Here is a 21,641-nt window from a genome sequence, read left to right on the forward strand (position 1 = left end):
CAGATAGGACTTGAACCACTGGAGGGCAGTGCCAGAGATACCCAGCATGTTCTCCATTCTGGACAGTAGAATGTCATGTCTGACAGTGTCAAATGCTGCACTGAGGTCTAACAGAATTAATAAGCTGGTTTGTCCAGAGTCTGCTACCATAAGCAAATCATTGGTTACCCGTAGCAGAGCAGTTTCACAGCTGTGCCGCGCCCTGAAACCAGACTGAAAGGGTTCCATCAAATTATTAGAGGTTAGGTAATTGGTGAGTTGGGACGCTACAACACGCTCAAGAACTTTTAACAGGAAAGGTAAGTTGGAAATAGGCCGGAAATTGTTAAGATTGTCAGCATCAAGACCAGACTTTTTTAACATTGGGGTTACAGAAGCAATTTTAAAAGTGAGCGGCACAGAGCCAGTGTCAAGGGATGAGTTTATTATTGTTGTAACAGTCGGGATTATGGCATGAAGGCAGGATTTAAGTAGTGTGGTGGGGATGGGGTCCAGTATACAAGTAGTCGGCCTCATCTTACAAAGCAGGTTATTAACAGACGCAGATGTGACTGGTGAGAACTTGGAGAAGGAGCTGGATGGATGGGAAAACAGGGAGAGATAAAAACAGATGATGTATTTATGTTAGTTGAATTATTTAGATCATTAATTTTGTTACGGAAAAAGTGGAGGAATTCCTCACAGACTTCAGTAGAAGAGGTAGTTGGGCCAGATGCGGGTTTGAGTAGTTTATTAACTACAGAGAACAGAACCCTTGGGTTATCTTGGCCACTTTCTATTATTCTGCCGTAATGGGTGTTCTTGGCAGAAGTTAGTGCTTCTCTGTAAGCTCTTTGGTGGTCAAAGAAAGCCTGGATGTGCACGGTGAGGCCAGTCTTACGTGACATTCTCTCAAGGCGTTGGCCAGCTGCTTTCATAGATCGCAATTCTGAGTTATACCAAGGAGCTGAACGTTTAAAGGAAACCTCCTTATGTTTTAAAGGAGCTGTTTTATCTAATGCTGAATGAAGGGCTGATTTATAGTGGTCAACAAGACTATCTAGTGTTGGTGGAATAGGTGAAGACAGTAAAAGATCAGAAATTGATCCAGAAAGGATAGAGGGTGAAGTAGAATTACAAGCATTTCATAAGTTTCAGAGGCTTTTATTGACAATGACATGAAGTTTGTGCAAAGAGTCAATCTTTGCAGCGTTGGCCCTTCTTTCTTTTTCATGACCTCTGCAGTTCGCCCTGCCATGCTGTCTGTCAACTTCAGGGCCCAATCGTGACTGATGGCAGCCCATTGATGCATAATCAATGCTTGGAGTTTTTTTCAGAATTTGCGAGTTTGTTTGTCCACCTGCCTCTTGAGGATTGACCACAAGTTCTCAATAGGATTAAAGGCCTGGGGAGTTTCCTGGCCTTGGACCCAAAATGTTGATGTTTTGCTCCACGAGCCAGTTACTTATCACTTTTGCCTTATGGCCTGGTGCTCCATCATGCTGTTCATTGTTGGTCACCAAACTGTTCGTGGATGGTTGGGAGAAGTTACTCTCGGAGATTACATTTTAAAAAATGAGGAACACCAACTGTTAAGTGTCCGGCTCTGGGGTTTTCCATCCAGGGGCAAGGAGTAATTTGTCTGCTAAAGTGGGCAAGACCAAACAATTCATGCTGGTGAGAGCAGAGCGGTCCAGTAATAGAAGGGTCTGGCTACGGTGGTTAGTAGTTACAGAATGAAACGAAGAGAGAAAGTGACAGACTTGTGTCAGAGTAGAAATTAAAGGGGCAGTGCCAGGTGAACCAAGCAAACATGGGTTGCAAAGTGGATCAGAGGAAATGGCCATTAAAAACATTTGCTAGTGGTGGGATAAAGTCCAAGAAGTATTTTTAGTAGTGTGAATTGATAATTGGGATTTCTAGAACAAAACTGAACATTCCTAAATATATTGTGGTAGGTAGATCAAGTGTGCAGGTCAGTCTGGTTTAATGTTTGTAGAGATGGATGCTGGTTAAGTGTAGCAGCAGTGGTCAAAAAAATAATTATTAAAATAAATAAAATCCCCCCCCCCTTTTTTTTACAGATACAGCAAAAACATAACACCATTCCATCTTTGTCAAGCCTTGAGCCCCCAAAAGACATGTTGGTTAAGGTAGCTGAAGAGCTCTGAAAATGCTCTTTAAAAGGCTATTTAACAATAAGAGAGAACTCAGTAATCTGGCAGCTATTTTCCGTTATGTTGAATGAGAAAGGAAATCAGCTTTTAATTGCTGCAATGAACACTTAACAGGTTTAATATAAAACTGCAGCAAATTGAAGGCCTCAGAGTCAAAAGTGAAATGGAACTGGATCAAGAGCAGAACAGTGCATTTAGGGTGCTGTAGAAGTGTTTAAAACTTGTTGTTAGATCATCCTATTACCCAAAAACCAGGATAGTGTGGTAAACAAAATCTGCTTTATAAACGATGTTTTTCCCAGTTGATTCTGGGGTTTGTCAGGGGTGTGCTTTTGCTCCTACTCTGCTTAGTGCTTGCGTGGACTGGGTGTTGGGCAGGGTCTTGGGGTCCAGCAGCTGTGGGGCATCTGTTAGTGTGGCGCATCAGGTGGCGCAGTGGTAGTGCTGCTGCTTTGCAGTAAGGAGTTTGTGGGTTCACTTTCAGAGTCCTCCCTGTGTGGAGAGCACTTTGTGTAGTGAGAAAAGCACAATATAAATGTAAAGAATTATTATTATTATTAAAGAATTAGTGAAGAAAGATTCACTGATCTTTATTTTGCTGATAATGCTGGGATCTTCATGGAGTCAATGGAGGCTCTGATCGGGGCTGTTGGGAGACTGAGTGAGGAGTCTGAGTGTCTGGGCTTGCGAGTGTCCTGATAAAAACCAAGAGCCAGGCCTTTAATTGACCTCTTAGGCACAGTCATCAGTAGTGTGTCTGTCTGCGGAGTGCGTGTCTCTCACATCGAGAGGTTTACTTACCTTGGCAGTGACATTCATGTCTCTGGTGACTCTTCCTATGATGACAGTAGATGGATTGGCAGGGCATGGGGGGGTCATGAGGTCACCAGAAAGGGGTGTGTGGTGCTCCCAGTATCTCTGCAAAGGACGAAGATCCAAGTCTTTAGAGTCCTGGTGCTTTTTGTTTTACTATATGGTTACGAGACATGGACGCAATCCAGTGACCTGAGACAAACACTGGATTCCTTTGGTGCTGTGTCTCTTTGGAGAATCCTGGGTATAGCTGGTTTGACTTTGTGTTGAATGAGCGGCTTCTTATGGAGTCCCAAATGAGGCACATTACCTGCATTGTGAGGGAGCGTCAGTTACGGCAGTATGGCCATGTGGCGTAATTCCCTGAGGGTAATCTGGCTCACATGATCCTCAATGTTGAGGGCCTGAATGGCTGGACCAGGCCAAGGGGCTGCCCACGTAACACCTGGCTGTGGCAGATAGATGGTCATTTTCAGAGGGTGGGACGTTGCCTGGGGGGTTGCTAACTGGGATTTTGAGCTTTTTTTTTTTTCGGTCGTCGTATGGTGGGTACAGCAACACGCTGTACAAGTGCATGCTCCCCAGCCTGACCTGACCTGATGTGATGTTCAAAATTTAGATGTATTGCACCATAGCATGTCTGGAGTAGCATAATGTACAAATTAGTGCAAGGGGGGTAAAAAAAGACCCATTGTTTTACAATCAGATATCAGTGTCGAATTGAATCTAATCTAATTTCATGTCGATGTAAATTATATTTGAATAGTGATGTTCATTATGACAGCCCTAATCCCCTCATTGCCACTGTTTACCTATCTTCTCATGGCTACTCCCAGCATAATAATGCACCTTGACACACAGCAAAAGGTGTCTCATTGGTTTCATGGACATAACAGTGAGTTCAGTGTTCTTCAGTGGCCTTCCCTGTCACCAGATCTGAATCCAATAAAACACCTTTAGGATGTGGTAGAAATGGAGTTTTGCAGCATGAATATACAGCCAACAGATGTGCAGAAGTAGTTTGATGCAGTCTTGTCAACATGGACCAGAATCTTAAAGGAATGTTGCCAGAATCTCATGGAATCCATGCCACAAACAAATGAGGCTGTTTTGAGAGCAAAAGAAGAACCTACTTAATGTTAATAAAGTAGTCCAAAGAATTTGCTCAGTAACCGTATGTAACACTTTTCCAGGTTGGAGTCATTATTACAAGGCCGTTGATGTGTTAGACTTCTAATGTAACCTGTTCACCAAAGCCAGTGCTGATTGCTAAGCTCATGGAGTGCTGAAGAAGTTTCCTGCTACTGCTTACCCACTTGCACTGCTGTAATGATGTTTTCTTTCTGTTTTGCCTTTTATATTAAAGGAAGATGACGATCTCCCATATGAAGAAGAAATCATTCGAAACCCATATTCAGTGAAGTGTTGGATGAGATATATTGAGTTCAAGCAGAATGCTCCTAGAAGTTCACTTAACATGATTTATGAACGGGCAATCAAAGAGCTGCCTGGCAGGTATAGACCTATCTTTCTGACTTCATTGTTTTAATGGCCCTACTATCAGTTTGGATATCTTGCCTTAAAACTTTTAAACTTTACTAGTGCTTTATTTATTAAGTGTTAAGATCCTTTGCATTCATAATTTGCATGTTTTACTTGAATGTTAATGTTCTGCTTTCAGTTATAAGCTGTGGTACAACTATCTGCGACAGAGAAGAAAACAGGTGAAAGGAAAGTCTGTGTTAGATCCGGCCTTTGAGGAGGTTAACAACTGCCATGAGAGAGCCCTCGTGTTTATGCATAAGGTACAGAATGCACTTCCCCAGTTCATTATTGGGATTAACTATAAACTGCATTAGAAGTTCAGACAAGCCAAAAATAATAATCATAATCCAAACATTTTGGATTGCTTGATATCTCCGTATAGAGTAAATACACTGTACTCTTCATGTGGCAGTGATGTCTTTTTAATCCTATAATGTTTTATGTTCTCAAGAAAATTATATTATCTGACAAATTATGCAAGAGTCAATGAAGAATTAATCCAACATTTGACTGTTATTTTATACAGATAAGTACTCATGAAGGAATAATACTGACAACCGTTGTCTTTCAGAATATGAATTACCCTGTCTGATAATTACATTAATATGTCATTGTGTTTAACCTTTATTTCTGTTCTGTTAGTAACTGGCTAACTTAAGTATGTACAATATTGTTGTCCTTCAATTGTTTGAGTGTGAGATAACAATTAAAATGTTTTTAGAACACTAAACTGATGGCAAATTTTGTAATTGTATGTGTTTGTGGACTAAAATAGAGAGCAGTGGTCAGTCAGTCATTTATTTTCCAACCCATTATATCATAACACAGGGTCACAGGGATCTGCTGGAGCCAATCACAGCCAACACAGGGTGCAAGGCAGGAACAAATCCCGGGCAGGGTGCCAGCCCACCGCAGGGCACACAAACACACACACACACACACACACAAACACACATTTAGCACACACTAGGGACAGTTTAGGATCGCCAATGCACCTAACCTGCATGTAGTGGTGTTGAACTTAATATTAGTGGCAAGAGTGGAGAGCGAGGAAGAAGAAAGGAGATAAAACTAATTGCTTTAAAACCTTGTTATTCCCTTTGCTACACACATTTGAATTGTTTTTAAACCACGTCCTTCTGCATTAGGCAGTATGGGACATTTCATACAGTAGGGCTTGTTCCTGGCATACAGAAAGCTGTACCTAGATTAGTGGGAAGCTGCATGTTGGTGGAGGTGGAGGCAGCTACACACATGACGGGTAATGCTGGAAAGCCTCTCAAGAATCACGATTATTAATCTTATTAAAATAATAAAAGAGGAATGTTTTTTTTCTTCTATAATATCTTAAGTGTTTTAGTGTACAGTAACCCAATTTGATATCATTCATCCTTTGTGATTAGTTGTATCTATAACTAGATAATGTTTTTGATTGAATTACATCCTTAGTATGCAGTACTCCTGTAGATATTTGTTTTTTCTAAGGCTGGGGTAATTATCTTGAGTAAACAGCCTGGTGGTGTTTCCCAACAAACATTAGATATGTCTTTCGAGTAGAATAACGCATTTAATTACTCTGAAGGTAATGATAAGGAACTTTTAGGTTGTGGTCACCCAAATGGCAACCTGTACATTCTTCTTCTTTCGGCTGCTCCCGTCAGGGGTTGCCACAACGGATCATCTTCTTCCATATCTTTCTGTCCTATACATCTTGTTCTGTTATACCTATTAGTAGCCCAATTTCTGCCAGCACTGGCTAACAGTACTGGTGGCGGTCGTTTTTAACCCGGGACTCGACCGATCCAGTATGTAAATTTGTATTGTTGTCCGCATATTGATTTGGCGACGTAACCCTCCCCATTTATCTGGGCTTGGGACCGGCACGAAGAAACACACTGGTTTGTGCATCCCCTATAACCCATCCATTCTAAACAATCATATTTCAGAGCAGTTTAAACCAATAAGTAAGACATGCATTCCATTCAGTTTTTAAGTGAATACTGTAAACATTTACATTTACATCATTTACCAGATGCTCTTATCCAGAGCGACTTACAACAGTATTTGTTAGTCTTTTTCGCATACCCCTTGGGGTCAGATTGCAGGGTCAGCCATTGTACAGCGCCCCCTGGAGCAATTACAGGTTAAGGGCCTTGCTCAAGGACCCAGCAGAGTAGGATCTCTTTTGGCACTGACGGGGATTCGAACCGGCAACCTTCGGGATACCAGCGCAGATCCTTAGCCTCAGAGCCACCACTCCGCCCCCACAACACAACAAGAGTGGTTTTATGTATATTTAGCATCTTGTAAACCACTTGTAGGCACTTCAGGTCTGAGGTGTCACTTGTGTATTGCTGTCAAAGAACAAGTTACATTAAACTGGAATATTTGGTCATATGACTGTCTCTAGAAAAGGTTTCATTGCACTTGGAGGAATGAATTCTCAAAAGTCCAGCAGAGCTTAATTTAATACTTTGTGATGTTGGACATAATTTTGGTGGGGATGAAACTTGTGGTGTTCTTACGTGAACAGGAGAACATCTTAAATCATGGACAGAAGTGGGATCAAAAATACGGTGGGTCTCACACGGTCCTTTACATTGTAAATAACAAAAGGCTTCATTAAAAGAAACCCACGTGATAATTATCCTTAAGAAAGTTTGTTTGAAGTGTTGTCGGTATTCTATTACATATAAACCTGTCCATTCTTTCCAAATATCCAGATATATTGCATGTATATTAGCTTTTGTGTGGAACTGTGCTTCCTGGATTTTCTTGATGTATTTTTCTTTTGGTGTATTTATTTTTCCTCTCAGATGCCTCGAATTTGGCTGGATTACTGTCAGTTTTTGACGGATCAGAGTAAAATCACCAGAACCCGACGTACCTTTGATAGGGCTCTCAGAGCGCTTCCAATCACCCAACACCGTAGAATTTGGCCACTTTACCTAAAGTTTGTCCGCAAGTACCCCTTGCCAGAGACTGCAGTTAGGGTGTACCGGCGATATCTGAAGGTTTGTGTTTTATGCTTCTACAAAAACTGCTACCTTAGAAAACCAACATGTGTGTTAAATTTAAGCTGCTTAGTCTGGTCAACAAATAAAATTTCTGAAGTACATACTTGCACTTTAACTTGCTTTCTTATAAATAAAGCATTCATTTATATGCTTTCTTTAACACTAGAATTACCAGAGCCTACGAAAAAACTTGTAGGTCCGTCCCACCTTAAATCACTTCACACTTCTCCATCAGCATCTTTTGTCCTGTAAATGTGTCGATAAGCAGCAAGCAGCCTGCTATCACATCCCCCACCGGCGCACAGTTTTCTCAGCTCAAATCTGTTTACCTGCGTGTCAGTTGCTTGGAGTTGTATAGAGTGAGAAGTCAAGCAAAATGACACCTTTTATAAATACTATATATCGTTATTTGGAACACATGCATTTCATGTGTGTTCCATGTCTACAACGATCTATGTAAACACATCGTTAAACATTTTTCATGTTTTAGTAATAATTGAAAAAATGTAGACACGAAGTGTATAATGTGTGAAGCTTGAATTCCAAATATCAAAGAAACACTTTCACAAAAGGTACAAATATAACAGAACAAATGCACTTTTATTCAAAAATATAACTGCAGAAAAACAACCCCCGTTTACCTGTGACATTGACACGCAATTGCTACGAGAGCTTCCGTGGCGCAACGGTATCAGCTACTGACTTGTAATCAAAGCTTTATGAGTTCAATCCCACGCAAGTCCGTTTTGAGAACTGAGCTGCTCGTATTCTTACTATTTTAGAATAAAAACATACATTTGATTCCAGTCTGTAACAGCCGGTGTAATATATGATACTTGTAAAGGTTAGCTTTGTTTTTTTCTATTCTTTATTCCCTCAGCCGCATTCACGTTCCCAACTCCCCCCACGAATTTGACACTGCTGTTTTCACATAGACGCGCTATAACAGAAGTACACTCAACTCATGCCGACAATTCTACATCGGATCAAGAATGCACTTGTGCCATCGCTGTACTTTGTATATGTACATGGGAAGCTCTGCACTCGTGACTTTACGTTGTAGATCTGGCTCTTACATACAAAGGACGGTGCATGTGCCCAAAACATTAACATTTATATGTTACTTACATAAAAGCCAGATCCGATGTAGAACCATCGTCATGTAAGTAAATAACTCAAGGTAAATAACATTCAATTTACCTATTTACTATTATTTATTTACTTGCTTTCTACAGCGTAAAGTCACGAGTGCAGAGCTTCCCATGTACATATACAAAGTACAGTGGTGGCAAAAGTACATTCTTGATCTGATGTAGAACCCTCATCATGTAAGTAAATAACTCGAGGTAAATAACATTAGCTCTGGCTTTTATGTAAGTAACATATAAATGTTAATGTTTTGGGCACATGCACCGTCCTTTTTTCGTAAGAATTAGATCTACAGCGTAAAGTCACGAGTGAACTGCAGAGCTTCCTCTGTTTGATTGTCAAAGGCATGCTCACAAATTACATGTGTAATGTCTCGAAAAATACGTGCTAACACTTTAGTATGTGAGCAATGGTACGAGAATGCAGTTAGACTTTTTTTGGGCACATACACCACGCTAGTGTTTAGATCTGAAAGGTGTAGCGTTGGCGAAATAAATAACATGCGAACTATAGCACATCTTTATGTGATCCAAATAAATAACATTTGAGCTATAGCGCATTTTTATGTGAAAACAGCAAGTCGTGAATGTGACTGAGAGAATGAGACTGAATAAAAAATAAAAAAAACAAAGCTAACCTTTACAAGTATCACACATTTACACCAGCTGTTACAGACTGACTGAAATCAAATGTATGTTTTTATTCTAAAATAGTAAGAATAAAAGCGGCTCAGTTCTCAAAATGGACTCACCTGGGGTCGAACCCGCGAAGCTTTGCTTACATGTCAGCAGCTGATAATGTTGCGCCACCGAAGCTCTAGTGACAATTGCATGTCAATGTCGCACGTAAACGTGGGTTGTTTTTCTGCAGTTATATTTTTGAATAGAAGCGCGCTTGTTCTGTTACATTTGTACCTTTTGTGAAACTGTTTCTTTGATATTTGGATCATGTCTACATTTTGTCAATTATTACTAAAACATGAAAAACGTTTGTTTTAACAATGTGTTTACATAGATCTTTGTAGATACAGAACACACATGAAATGCAGGTGTTCCAAATAACGATATAGTATTTATAAAAAGTGTCATTTTGCTTGACTTCTCACTCTATACAACTCCAAGCAACTGACACATAGGTAAACAGATTTGAGCTGAGAAAACTGTGCGGCGGTGGGGGATGTGATAGTAGACTGCTTGCTGCTTATCAACACATTTACAGGACAAAAGACGCTGATGGAGAAGTGTGATGCGATTTAAGGTGGGACGGATCTACGAGTTTTTTCGTAGGCTCTGGTAATTCTAGTGTTAATGAAGACCCTACATTGTGAAAAGTTTCAAGAAAAAAGTGTTGCAGGTTTGACCATGTCTCCTGAGACGGTATTTAATATGCTGATGCATTTTACCACCTGAAGTGTGTTTGATATTCAGTCATCACTTTTATGCATTTCTGCTTATGGTATTACATATGCATTACATTACTGAGATAAAAGATTGATATTTAAATATATTCTCTGTAATGTGTCCAAGCCAATTAGCCACACACAAGCTCACAAGTTTTTTGTTTTTTTCCTTCCTGTTATCAGCTGTGCCCTGAAAATGCAGAAGAATACATTGAGTATTTGAAGTCCATTGATCGCCTAAATGAGGCTGCATTACGTCTTGCTGCAGTTGTGAATGAGGAGACATTTGTATCAAAAGAAGGGAAATCTAATTATCAGGTATTTACTTGTGTATGTGAGAACAAATAGAAAAACAAAAAAAATTTTAAGAGTATTATTATTTGTCCTGATTTGTAACTTTGTAATATGCCACTTTTTACTTTCAGCTCTGGCATGAACTGTGCGATCTTATCTCTCAAAATCCAGACAAGGTCAACTCCCTGAATGTGGGTGCAATCATCCGAGGTGGACTGACTCGCTTCACAGACCAATTGGGCAAGTTGTGGTGCTCAATGGCTGACTATTATATCCGAAGTGGGCACTTTGAGAAGGTAAACTGGTAGGACAGGAATGTTATCCAGCCAAGCCATAGTCCTTTCTTGTTATACTTAAGAACACCAACTTTGTTTTAATGATACAGGCAGGCAACATCGTTCTTAAAGTATATTATTATTTAGCAGTTTTTGTTTGTGTATGACGGTGAACTAAAATTAAGGCTGACCTTGCTGTTCTCTGTGCAGGCTCGTGATGTGTATGAGGAGGCAATTCAGACTGTTGTTACTGTGAGGGATTTCACTCAGGTCTTTGACAGCTATGCACAATTTGAAGAGAGCATGATTGCAGCCAAAATGGAAACCACATCTGAACTGGGGCAAACAGAGGATGGTGAGTTAATTTGTCTTCTATTTACTTGAAAAAATCTGTAATAGGGCGTGCAGTTATGATTTTGTAAATGAGTTTTTTGCACGTGTTGTCAATGCTAATTCAAAGACTGAATTGAAGTATCTGTTTAACATCTGTATTCCAGTGTGGGTGTTTGCAATTTCACGCTGATGAAAACATTTTTTGCTTACTGCTTTGATATTTTGTGCTCTTGAGTAGTGGCTTGAATACCTGTCACAAATGTGTGTTTTTGATGCAATGGTCTTTCTTTGCTATACATAAAACGTTTGTGCAAACTTCGTCGTCTTGATTTTAGGGAAAGAGAAATTGATTAACATCATTTTATCCATCTATTATTGGCTTTTCCTTTGCCAGTAATTTAGTAGACTTTGCATAAGGCTTCCTTTTTCTTTTCCATTTTCTGTTGATTAGGATATCCAGGTTTTACACTTACAAAGGTAACTAAATCATATTAGTTTAAAGATACTGCAAATTATTGTTAAATGCCCTAATTCAATATTAGTAGTATATGCTATTATTTTGTCTAGAAGTTTTCTGGAGATTCTTAATTTTAGACACTCTTTCATTTAGCGTTGCCACTTTTGCAGTTCTTGTATGAAATCATAGTTGACTTGTCCTTTCTTACCGTAATGACCATCTGTGGGTTAAATTCCTTTAGCATTAAGCTGTGACTCAATCCTCTTTCATTCGGTTTACGGCAAAGCTTGGACTGACATGAGTTACTCCAGTGCTGGTTACAGAGTAACTATATAAACACAAGAAAGTAGGACTGTCACTTTGGGTGGTAGACTTTTTTTTTCCTGTATCTTGTGCAGCTTTGTAGCAATAAGCATGACTGTTTTGGACATTTAAAAAAGCTGGAATGGCTCTCATGATCATGAAATTTTGTCGACGATTTTCCTAAAAATAATTGCACGTTATCACTTTATTCTCTTTCTGCTGTATTATAACTAGAATAAATCTAGTGATAATATGAAAATATGCATATATACCTGATAAAGAGGAGACTATTTATTGACCGCAAACTTCAGAACATAGGCGCATATATACTTTGAAACATAAATCCACACAGAGGCTAATCACAGGCTGTATTCTGCCATGCAGTTGCACACCTGTGGTCAGCTTGCTTCAATCTTCTCTCCTGTATGGCATTCCTCTGAGCTCGTGACTCCTGTTTTTTCAGCTGCCTCACAGCACGCGGTACTTCAGCTCCTGTGTACTTCTCTTGTCATCCACTTGGGGTCTTGCTCATGTAGACTGCTCCTGACATTAAACTGAATGCCATACAGTTGTATGTTGTGTTGAAAAACATACTGGAGCAACCAGTTTCTTAAGTCTCCATTTACAGTATCTGCTGCTAAAGTGATTTTTTTTTCTGCTTATTTTATGACTGTTCTGCAGGGGTCATCTATTTGTTTGGGATCATTTTTAGCAATTAAATGGGGTCCGTGGAACACAGAGCAAAATAGTCATTTGCATTCACTAGTAAATCTGTGTTTAATGTTTTTCCATATAGATGCTTTTAGAAATAACTTTGGATACTTATATTTACTTCAAAGATGCTTTCACACTTAATTAAACAAGCTGGCATTGTTTCTGTGTTTGGGTTCTTACCACTTCAACATGTTCATTGCTACTTTTCATTTTCCTTAGAGGACATCGATCTAGAGCTTAGACTTGCTCGATTTGAGCAGCTCATTACCCGGCGCCCACTGCTACTCAACAGCGTGCTACTACGGCAAAATCCGCACAATGTTCATGAATGGCACAAGAGGGTCAAGTTGTTTGAAGGGCAACCTCGAGAGGTAAGCGAAGAAGTAATATGTAAAGTTCATGTTTTTGGTTGTTGTATGTGCAGCAGTGTTAGTTGACCACAAGTAGTATTTGAGTTTTCATAATTCACACTTTCTTAGATTTATTTATTTGGTCCAATAGACAGATCCTGACAATGTTTGGAAAGTAACAAGCAGCCATATTCTGTTGTCTAGTAGCAAAATACTGCTATTATGGTGGTGGTTTTAGAGGCATATTGGAAAACGCTTATCATACCAACGGGGATGGCAAGAATCTGAGTTTCACTCCTATCAATGCATACACACACACAAAGTGATTGCTTAGGGAACATGCTTACCAAGTCTAATGAATACTTATTTCCCATTGTCAGGAGAACCAAGATACTCTTCAGACCCCAGCAGTCAATAATCAGCAGTGAGTTGCTGGTGGTAGAAATGTTTAATGAAAGACACAACTCCCAACATTATATGTTGGATCAATGAGTTTTGTGGGCTGTTGGCAGTAGAGATGCACTTCCAGCCAGTTTGAGTTAGCTAGGGTCAAAATACTAGGCCTGTACTTTCAACACTTTGTTGAGCCCAAACCCTAATGGGCTTATGTATTCTTTGAGGAAATGGGGCATCAACTATATTAGTCACTCAAAATAATGTAGCGTGTGAGAAAAAACATTCTGTTCTTCATATTTTTTTTCCTTCAATTTCAATTTTGTAGATCATTAACACTTACACAGAAGCTGTCCAGACAGTGGATCCAATTAAAGCTACTGGAAAGCCACATACGATTTGGGTGTCCTTTGCCAAATTTTATGAGGAAAATGAACAAATCGATGATGTAAGCCATGTCAATGTTTTTTTTTTTTACTTCCCCTTCCCTGTCAGGTTGTTGAGAGGCTTGTGTATTTGTGTGCTGTATTCATTTTGCTGTGTTTTTTTTTTTTTTTCCTGTAGGCAAGGACTATCTTTGAGAAAGCCACCAAAGTTAACTACAAACAGGTAGATGACCTTGCTTGTGTCTGGTGTGAATATGGGGAAATGGAGCTGAGGCATGAGAATTATGATGAGGCTTTGAGGATACTACGGGTAAGATTATCCCTTTAGCATCTGGCTTCACACAGTGTGCATGAAACATTTTCAGCTTTGCCAATGATACTGTATGTTGATGAAGAAAGATGCTGTGATCTTCTCTGAGTCGGTGGAGGCTCTGATTGGAGCTCTCAAGAGACTGAGCATGGAAGTCTGAGTGTCTGGGCTTGTGAATGTCCTGGATAAAAACCAACATTCAGGTCTTTAATGACCTCTTGGGTATAGCCATCAGCAGTGTGTCTGTCAGCGGAGAGAGTGTCAACCTTGTCAAGAGGTTTACTTACTTCGGCAGGGACGTTTGTATCTTTGGTGACTCTTCCTATGAAGTCAGTAGACAAATTGGGAGAGCATGGTGGTTCGTGAGGTCACTGGAAAGGGGTGTGTGATGCTCCCGATATCTGTGCAAAAGGATGAAGGTCCAAGTCTTTAGAGTCCTGGCGCTTCCTGTTTTCTTATGATTGTTAGACATGGACGCTATCTAGTGACCTGAGACGAAGACTGGACTTCTTCGTTACTGTCTCTTCAAAGAATCCTTGGGTACCACTGGTTTGACTTTGTGGTGAATGAGTGGTTGCTCACTGAGTCCCGAATGAGGCACATTACCTCCATAGTGAGGGAACGTCAGTTATGCCACTACGGCCATGTTGCGAGATTCCTCAAGGGTGATCCGGCTTGCAATATCCTCATTGTTGAGGACCCGAGTGGCTGGACTAGGCCAAGGGGATATCCATGGAACACCTGGCTGTGGCAGACAGTCAATTCCGGAGAGTGGGACTAGGCAGCGTATCTGCCAGGGGGGTTGCTAACCAGGATCCCAAGCTGTTTCGTCATGTGGTAGATGCAGTAACGTGCTGTACCAGTACATGCTCCCCGACCTGACCTGACTGATGATAGCTGAAATGTCCTTAAGTTTAGTGACTAATGTTTTGGGCCAAGAATTGGACTGTTTGCTTTTTTCCTGACCCCTGACTCACTGTTTTTCCTTGAGTAAGTCCTCTAACCTACCTGTGCTTGGGTAAAAAAAAAAACAAATGCATCTTGGTGTTTGCTGTAATATTTAAGATAAACGCAACACATTGGTTTACCAATTCAGCCCTTTTATAAGCAGATGATTTTATAATTTCACAAATAAACAAGACTGCTGATTAACCTCTGAGCCCAACCCATTATTGAGATAGCACAATCCCTAATGTTTCTTTAGACTAAACCATGTTTTTATTTGTAGCATGTTTTTAATCACTTACGGAAAGGCCACTGACTTGCTTAGCTGTTGCAAGCATTCTTTCATAAATCTTTGAATGTGGTCTGTTAAAGAACTTTGTTTGCTGTGGGCAAATGTCTCTTCCTTATCTGAACAGTATCAGTCTCCTGGCTACAACACTAGTCTGACTGTTGTTAAATGTTGCTGTACTAAATCAAATGTGTGTTTTGCAATGATACATTTTGCTATACAAGTAGAGTCTGTATATACAGTATAATGTGTTTAGTTCTGCTCTAACAAGAAGTAAAAACATGTGTCTCCTGGAGTTTACATTGGTAAGACTTAGGCCACATTAGCTTAGGCATTGCAAATGCTGAATTACTTTGGAACAGTAAAAAGTGGCTTAAGTGAGACACATTAGTCTTGATATTGCGTACTTCAGTATAATATTTGTGATTTCTTAATGTTCATGAGTAATGTTGTGTATCAATGGCTCTTACTATAACACACTGCACAGATATGATTGACCTGTTTACTGATGCTTTATAAGCATAATTGGGACCAAAAGATGGCTTTGTTAAGGTCTTGTTACATAAGAGTAAACAAGTAGTTGGGGCTTTTTTGCAGTGCCTAAACAAAAGAGTTACCATTACATTTAAGCAGAATATCTGCATCCAAGATAGAGTTAGTGATTGTAACATTTTGAAAACATGAAGTCTTTATAATGTCTTTATTTTTCCAATTGAAAATTTTTAAAAACGGTGTAATTCTTAATACTCAAGGAAGTTTATTTTGATCTTTAACAGAAAGCTACAGCTGTTCCTGCACGGAAAGCAGAATATTTTGACTCCACTGAACCTGTCCAGAATAGAGTGTACAAGAGCCTAAAGATCTGGTCAATGTTGGCAGATTTAGAAGAGAGCTTGGGAACATTTAAGGTGAGAATACTTGTACAGTAACGCCTTGTATAAAGAAATCTTAGTGTACATAAAATTTTGTGACTGGTAATATTCCACTATGACTTTTGCCCTGTGTTGGACTGGAGACCTGTCCAGGGTATTAGTCCTGCCTTGTGCCTTTTGCTTGCTTGGATAGGCTCCTGGCATTTACCTAACTAGCTATCTATCTAAAAGAATAAGACAGGGGTGTGGTATAGATTTTGTAAAACTTTTTTCCCCTTTCCCTTTATTACAGTGGTCTCCCTTTGGCCTTCCTAAGCTTCATCTGGCAGTATTCCTTCTTGTCATAGTACTTATAATGCTGCTGTTCTTGCTTGTACTTTACAGTCTACCAAGGCAGTGTATGACCGCATCATTGATCTGAGGATTGCTACTCCACAGATTATCATTAATTATGCCATGTTTTTGGAGGAGCATAATTACTTTGAAGAAAGCTTTAAGGTATGCATTTTTGAAGATTTTTAGGTTGTTTGCAGTTTTCTGAAGTGGGTATTTTTAGAGAAAAAGTCATTTATATCATTTCCTAAGAAGAAAGCGGTGCTTTTTCTTATTTGGGAGGAAGCATACAGTAACTTTTTATGATTGAGATATATATATTGTGTGTGTGTGTGTGTATGTATGTGTGTAGTCATATGAAAAAGTTTGGGAACCCATCTCAGCCTGCATAATAATTGACTCTCCTTTCAACAATAAAGATAACAGTGGTGTGTCTTTCATTTCCTAGGAACATCTGAGTACTGCGGTGTTTTCCAAACAAAGATTTTTAGTGATGTAGTATTTAGTTGTATGAAATTAAATCAAATGTGAAAAACTGGCTGTGCACAAATGTGGGCCCCCTTGTCATTTTGCTGATTTGAATGCCTGTCACTGCTCAATGCTGATTACTTACAACACCAAATTGGTGTGATGAGCTCGTTATGCCTTGAACTTCATAGACAGGTGTGTTCAATCATGAGGAAAGGTATTTAAGGTGGTCAGTTGAAAGTTGTGCTTCCCTTTGACTCTCCTCTGAAGAGTGACAGCATGGGATCCTCAAAGCAACTCTCCAAAGATCTGAAAACAAAGATTGTTCAGTCTCATGGTTTAGAGGAAGGCTACAAAAAGCTATCTCAGAAGTTTAAACTGTGGGTTTCAACTGTAAGGAATGTAATCAGGAAATGGAAGGCCACAGGCACAGTTGCTGTTAAACTCGTGTCTGGCAGGCCAAGAAAAATACAGGAGCGGCATATGCACAGGATTGTGAGAATGGTTACAGACAACCCACAGATCACCTCCAAAGACCTGCAAGAACATCTTGCTGCAGATGGTGTATCTGTACATCGTTCTACAATTCAGCGCAATTTGCACAAAGAACATCTGTATGGCAGGGTGATGAGAAAGAAGCCCTTTCTGCACTCGCACCACAAAGAGAGTCGCTTGTTGTATGCAAATGCTCATTTAGACAAGCCAGATTCATTTTGGAACAAAGTGTCTTTGGACTGATGAGACAAAAATTGAGTTATCTGGTCAGAACAAAAAGCGCTTTGCATGGCGGAAGAACCACCCCGCAATTGTATACAAATGCTTAATAAACTTTGTCACTGCTAAAATACTGTTTCTATAAGGCATCTCATATATTAAAAGGAAGTTGTTACTTTGAAAGCTCTGCCAATGATAAACAAAAATCAAAAGAATTAAGAGGGGTTCCCAGTCTTTTTCATGTGACTGTGTGTGTATGTGTGTGTGTAATTATTTATATAAGTTTCATTGATAGTTTTCAGGACAGCAAATGCATTGGTAATCTTTCTGTAATCTATTGTACATTAATGTTAATCTTGAATGTTTGATATTTCCAGGCATATGAAAGAGGGATTGCACTCTTCAGATGGCCCAATGTGTATGACATCTGGAACACATACCTGACCAAGTTTACTGATCGTTATGGTGGCAAGAAACTTGAGCGAGCCAGAGATCTTTTTGAGCAAGCACTGGATGGGTGTCCACCTAAATTTGCCAAAAGTAAGCCTAAGAGAAGTAATTGAACTAAGATGTGCCATACTTTGCATGAAAGGGAAAAGTTATAGGTTTACGTATGTTATTTGAAGTTGCACTTATCTGCCGTTTGTACTTGAACATCTGAATATTTTATGCTTCAAAAGGTTTAGCATATTCAAAGTGTTTGTTCTTTTTACTATATTGTATTTCCAAGGCTCCAAACATTAGTTAAACTGGACAGACCCCTAAGTGTAAATAGGGAGGAACCCTAAACACTAAATATTTCACAAGAGTGACTTCAAATGTCAGTTCAGTTTACCAGATATAGCATCCCACCACTTACTTTTTGATTTTTTTTTTTCCCCCCTTTGAAAGCCATTTACCTACTGTATGCCAAACTTGAAGAAGAGTATGGCCTTGCCAGGCATGCTATGCGTGTCTATGAGCGAGCAACACAAGCAGTTGAACCAGCTGAGCAGTATGAAATGTTTAACATTTACATCAAAAGAGCAGCTGAGATTTATGGGGTCACCCGCACCAGGAGTATCTATCAAGATGCCATCACGGTAGGCGCTTTTCAAATGGGTTGCATTTTTTTGTTTTGTTTCCTTCCTAATTTTTCCTGACTTTTTAGGAGTTTCACTACCAGTTTGCTTGCTGAAATTAAAGATGTAGCACTCCTTTTGCAGTATTGACCTTAATTTAAATTCCTCTTTGTAGGACAATGTCTCATTCAGGAACTTTTTTTCCTTGTGTTCTCTCAAAACTTACTTTTGACTTCTTTCCAGGTTCTACCTGACGAGCATTCCCGTGAAATGTGTCTGAGGTTTGCTGACATGGAATGCAAGCTTGGAGAGATTGATCGAGCTAGGGCCATTTATTCATACTGTTCCCAGATGTGTGATCCACGGGTAAGTGAGAGTAAGAAGATTTCCCTGAATGGAAAAGAACCTGCCATGTTTTTGTGGGCTAAAAAAAAAATTTTTTTTTATGAATTACACAATTAACAAGTACAACATTACAGCTATATATACTTAATTTACAAATCAGAATTAAACTATTAACAAACAAGTACTGTATAGAATTAGTTTTTTCTCTCTGCTAAAGGGTTAAGTGAATTTAAAGATTAATGGATTATTACTAAATGAGATTTTCTTAGTAGAAAATCTTATTCATATTGACTTGGACTGTATTCAATGCGATTTGGTCATTTGTGTGCTAAATTTCAATCATTGTATTAAAATGCAAGAATGGTCTATACCTTATGATGTTTGTCTTAAATGTAGAGGAATTTTTAAATTTTTTTTATTTCTATAGTTCTTACATATTTGGGGTAAAACTGGAAGTGGATTATTAAGATTTATATTAATAACTAGACATTAAGCCCGTTACAATAACGGGCGCTAGAATAGTAGTGCATAAACATTAGTAGGAACAGTCTATATTAAATGGCAAAGGGCCGTCTATTTTCTGTTACAGTAATACTGGCTTGTATGTGGCTGTAATATGCGTCCCTGTATTGTGTGCCTTTAATTTTCTCTCACAGTAATATGTCTCTCCAGCAAGTATTTTAATCTGTGCTGGCGTGCAGCTGATTATTGTATGTATGGCATCTCCCCAGCAACAGATTTTATGTGTGCGAAAATAAATCTACTTTTAAAAGTCATCCTATTGTAATATCATGAAAATTTGTATATATAGGAAAACACTTTAATGGGCCAAGTTTGTTTATCGCAAATCTGACATCCTCAGAGTGAACACTTGCACAACAACAAACACTAATCCCACCTCTTTGGGGAAGCTTGTCTCCACGTCTCAGTACCCGATTGGATTTTTCGTGCGTTATGTTTTAGGTGTTACCTCATTTACCGAAATCTGATTGGATCGGCCGCGCAATATTTTCCAAGTCCCACCCTCTCTGTCTGTGTGACGCGTCAGGTGGCCTTTGAAGCATCGCACCGTGCCCCGCGCATGAGCACTTAACCAGAAGACGCACACACACGGACACATGGACGCACACAGGGATTTTATTAAAGAGGATTAATAGCAGTAGTAATTATTTACATTTATGTAGTGCTTCTCTGACCACTCAAAGTGCTTCCACACAGGAAGCACCCGAGCCAGAAACCCAAGATCTCCTTACTGCGAGGCAGTAGCGCTTCCACTGCACCACCTGCGTGATTTATAGTCCATAGCTTTTGACTGCATGGGGTCACAGTGCCTTTCATGAACATTTTTGTTTGCTTAGATTAAGTTTTAGATTTATAAGTGCATTTGTGTGAAGGTGAACTTTATAAGGGAGGCGTTGTAATGTGGTGGTTATCTGGTGGCAAATCAAGCTGGGCTATTACTTGACACATTTTTTTCCCCTCCTGTTGCATGTTCAGGTAGCACACTGGCTTGGAGGATTAATTTTGGGTTATACTTAATGCTTGGAACGCTTACTAGCACGCATCATGGCTGCCATGTGTTCCCACCACTCTTTTCACACGTCCTGTGAGTACATCATCAGAAATTAACAGAGAATTCACTCAAGCTCCATATGTGCAAAGCATGTAATTATTCAACTCAAAATTATATATCGAGCACATCTGTCTCATTTAAAACTGTCCAAAATGTTTCCAGGGCAAGATCCAACATGCAAATGCTGCAATCAAGTTCCAGCCTCACTGGGTCACATGTTTTGAGCCTGCACCAAATTAACATCATTCTGGACCAACATTTTTAAATGCCTATCAGACAGCCTTGGTGACACAATCCCTCCTAACCCATTAATAGCTGTGTTTGGTGGATGGGCTTAAAGTGGAGAAGGACAAACAAACTGTAATGGCCTTTACTTCATTATTGGCACCTAGACTTATCTTGCTCAGATGGAAGAATCCTAACTCTCCTCTTTTAAGTCAGTGGGTAACTGATGTTACTGATTGAAATTGGAAAAAATGAAATTCTCACTTAGAGGATCTTTGCAGAACTTTTTCAGAACGTGGCAGGATCTAATCAATTACATTTTAGAGTAAGCTTTTAAGCACTGAGGAAGCAGATACTCGCTTTCTCAGGGGTGGGGGTTGATTTGTTTTCGATCCTATTTTTGTAAAAATTGATCCATTTGTATAGAATGTTGTGTGATTTCAATAAAACCAAAAAAAAAAAGAACACAACTCATGCGTGAGTTGCAGTACCAGTGGTATGTGACTTTGTTTACCTTCACCTTCTCCATAGTGACAGATATGCCTGTCAGAACAGCTGGCATCAAATCACCAGCTCCTTGAAAGTGAACGTGGAAAGGTGCAAGATGAAATGGAAGGAAATTCGACACAGATATGTCTGTGCAAAATGGAAAATGTCAGAGAAAAGAAGAGAGGATTCGGCCGTTGCAAGATAACGCAGAGTGGCAGCAAGCCGCATATCAGCCCCAACAGGATCAATGTGCAGGCTTCGATAGCAAATCATCAGAATTAAATGCTGTCATGCGAAAAATATTCATGGTGCTTTTCTTCATCCCTTTCTTGCATAGGCAATACAAGCATCGCATATTCCACATCTTAATGACGTGGTGGATTTAAACATCTCGCATACCAATTTCTTTGTTGCTGTTGCCGTCTTTTTTTGC

General features: G+C 39.5%; 1 protein-coding gene across 1 annotated transcript in view; it reads left to right on the forward strand.

Annotated features, from left to right (window-relative positions):
- Positions 1-21,641, forward strand: part of xab2 (XPA binding protein 2) — a 33,571-nt gene that overhangs the window by 5,046 nt on the left and 6,884 nt on the right. The window contains exons 2-15 of the mRNA XM_028822806.2: positions 4,336-4,484; positions 4,651-4,774; positions 7,331-7,528; positions 10,263-10,397; positions 10,505-10,669; positions 10,859-11,003; positions 12,675-12,826; positions 13,527-13,646; positions 13,763-13,894; positions 15,905-16,036; positions 16,385-16,498; positions 17,893-18,055; positions 18,407-18,597; positions 18,820-18,942. Of these exons, the coding sequence (XP_028678639.1) occupies positions 4,336-4,484; positions 4,651-4,774; positions 7,331-7,528; positions 10,263-10,397; positions 10,505-10,669; positions 10,859-11,003; positions 12,675-12,826; positions 13,527-13,646; positions 13,763-13,894; positions 15,905-16,036; positions 16,385-16,498; positions 17,893-18,055; positions 18,407-18,597; positions 18,820-18,942 (2,043 nt within the window). The remainder of the gene's footprint in view (positions 1-4,335; positions 4,485-4,650; positions 4,775-7,330; positions 7,529-10,262; positions 10,398-10,504; positions 10,670-10,858; positions 11,004-12,674; positions 12,827-13,526; positions 13,647-13,762; positions 13,895-15,904; positions 16,037-16,384; positions 16,499-17,892; positions 18,056-18,406; positions 18,598-18,819; positions 18,943-21,641) is intronic.

This window comes from Erpetoichthys calabaricus, chromosome 17 (genome assembly GCF_900747795.2).
Source record: "Erpetoichthys calabaricus chromosome 17, fErpCal1.3, whole genome shotgun sequence".
In the NCBI taxonomy this organism is placed as follows: domain Eukaryota; kingdom Metazoa; phylum Chordata; class Cladistia; order Polypteriformes; family Polypteridae; genus Erpetoichthys; species Erpetoichthys calabaricus.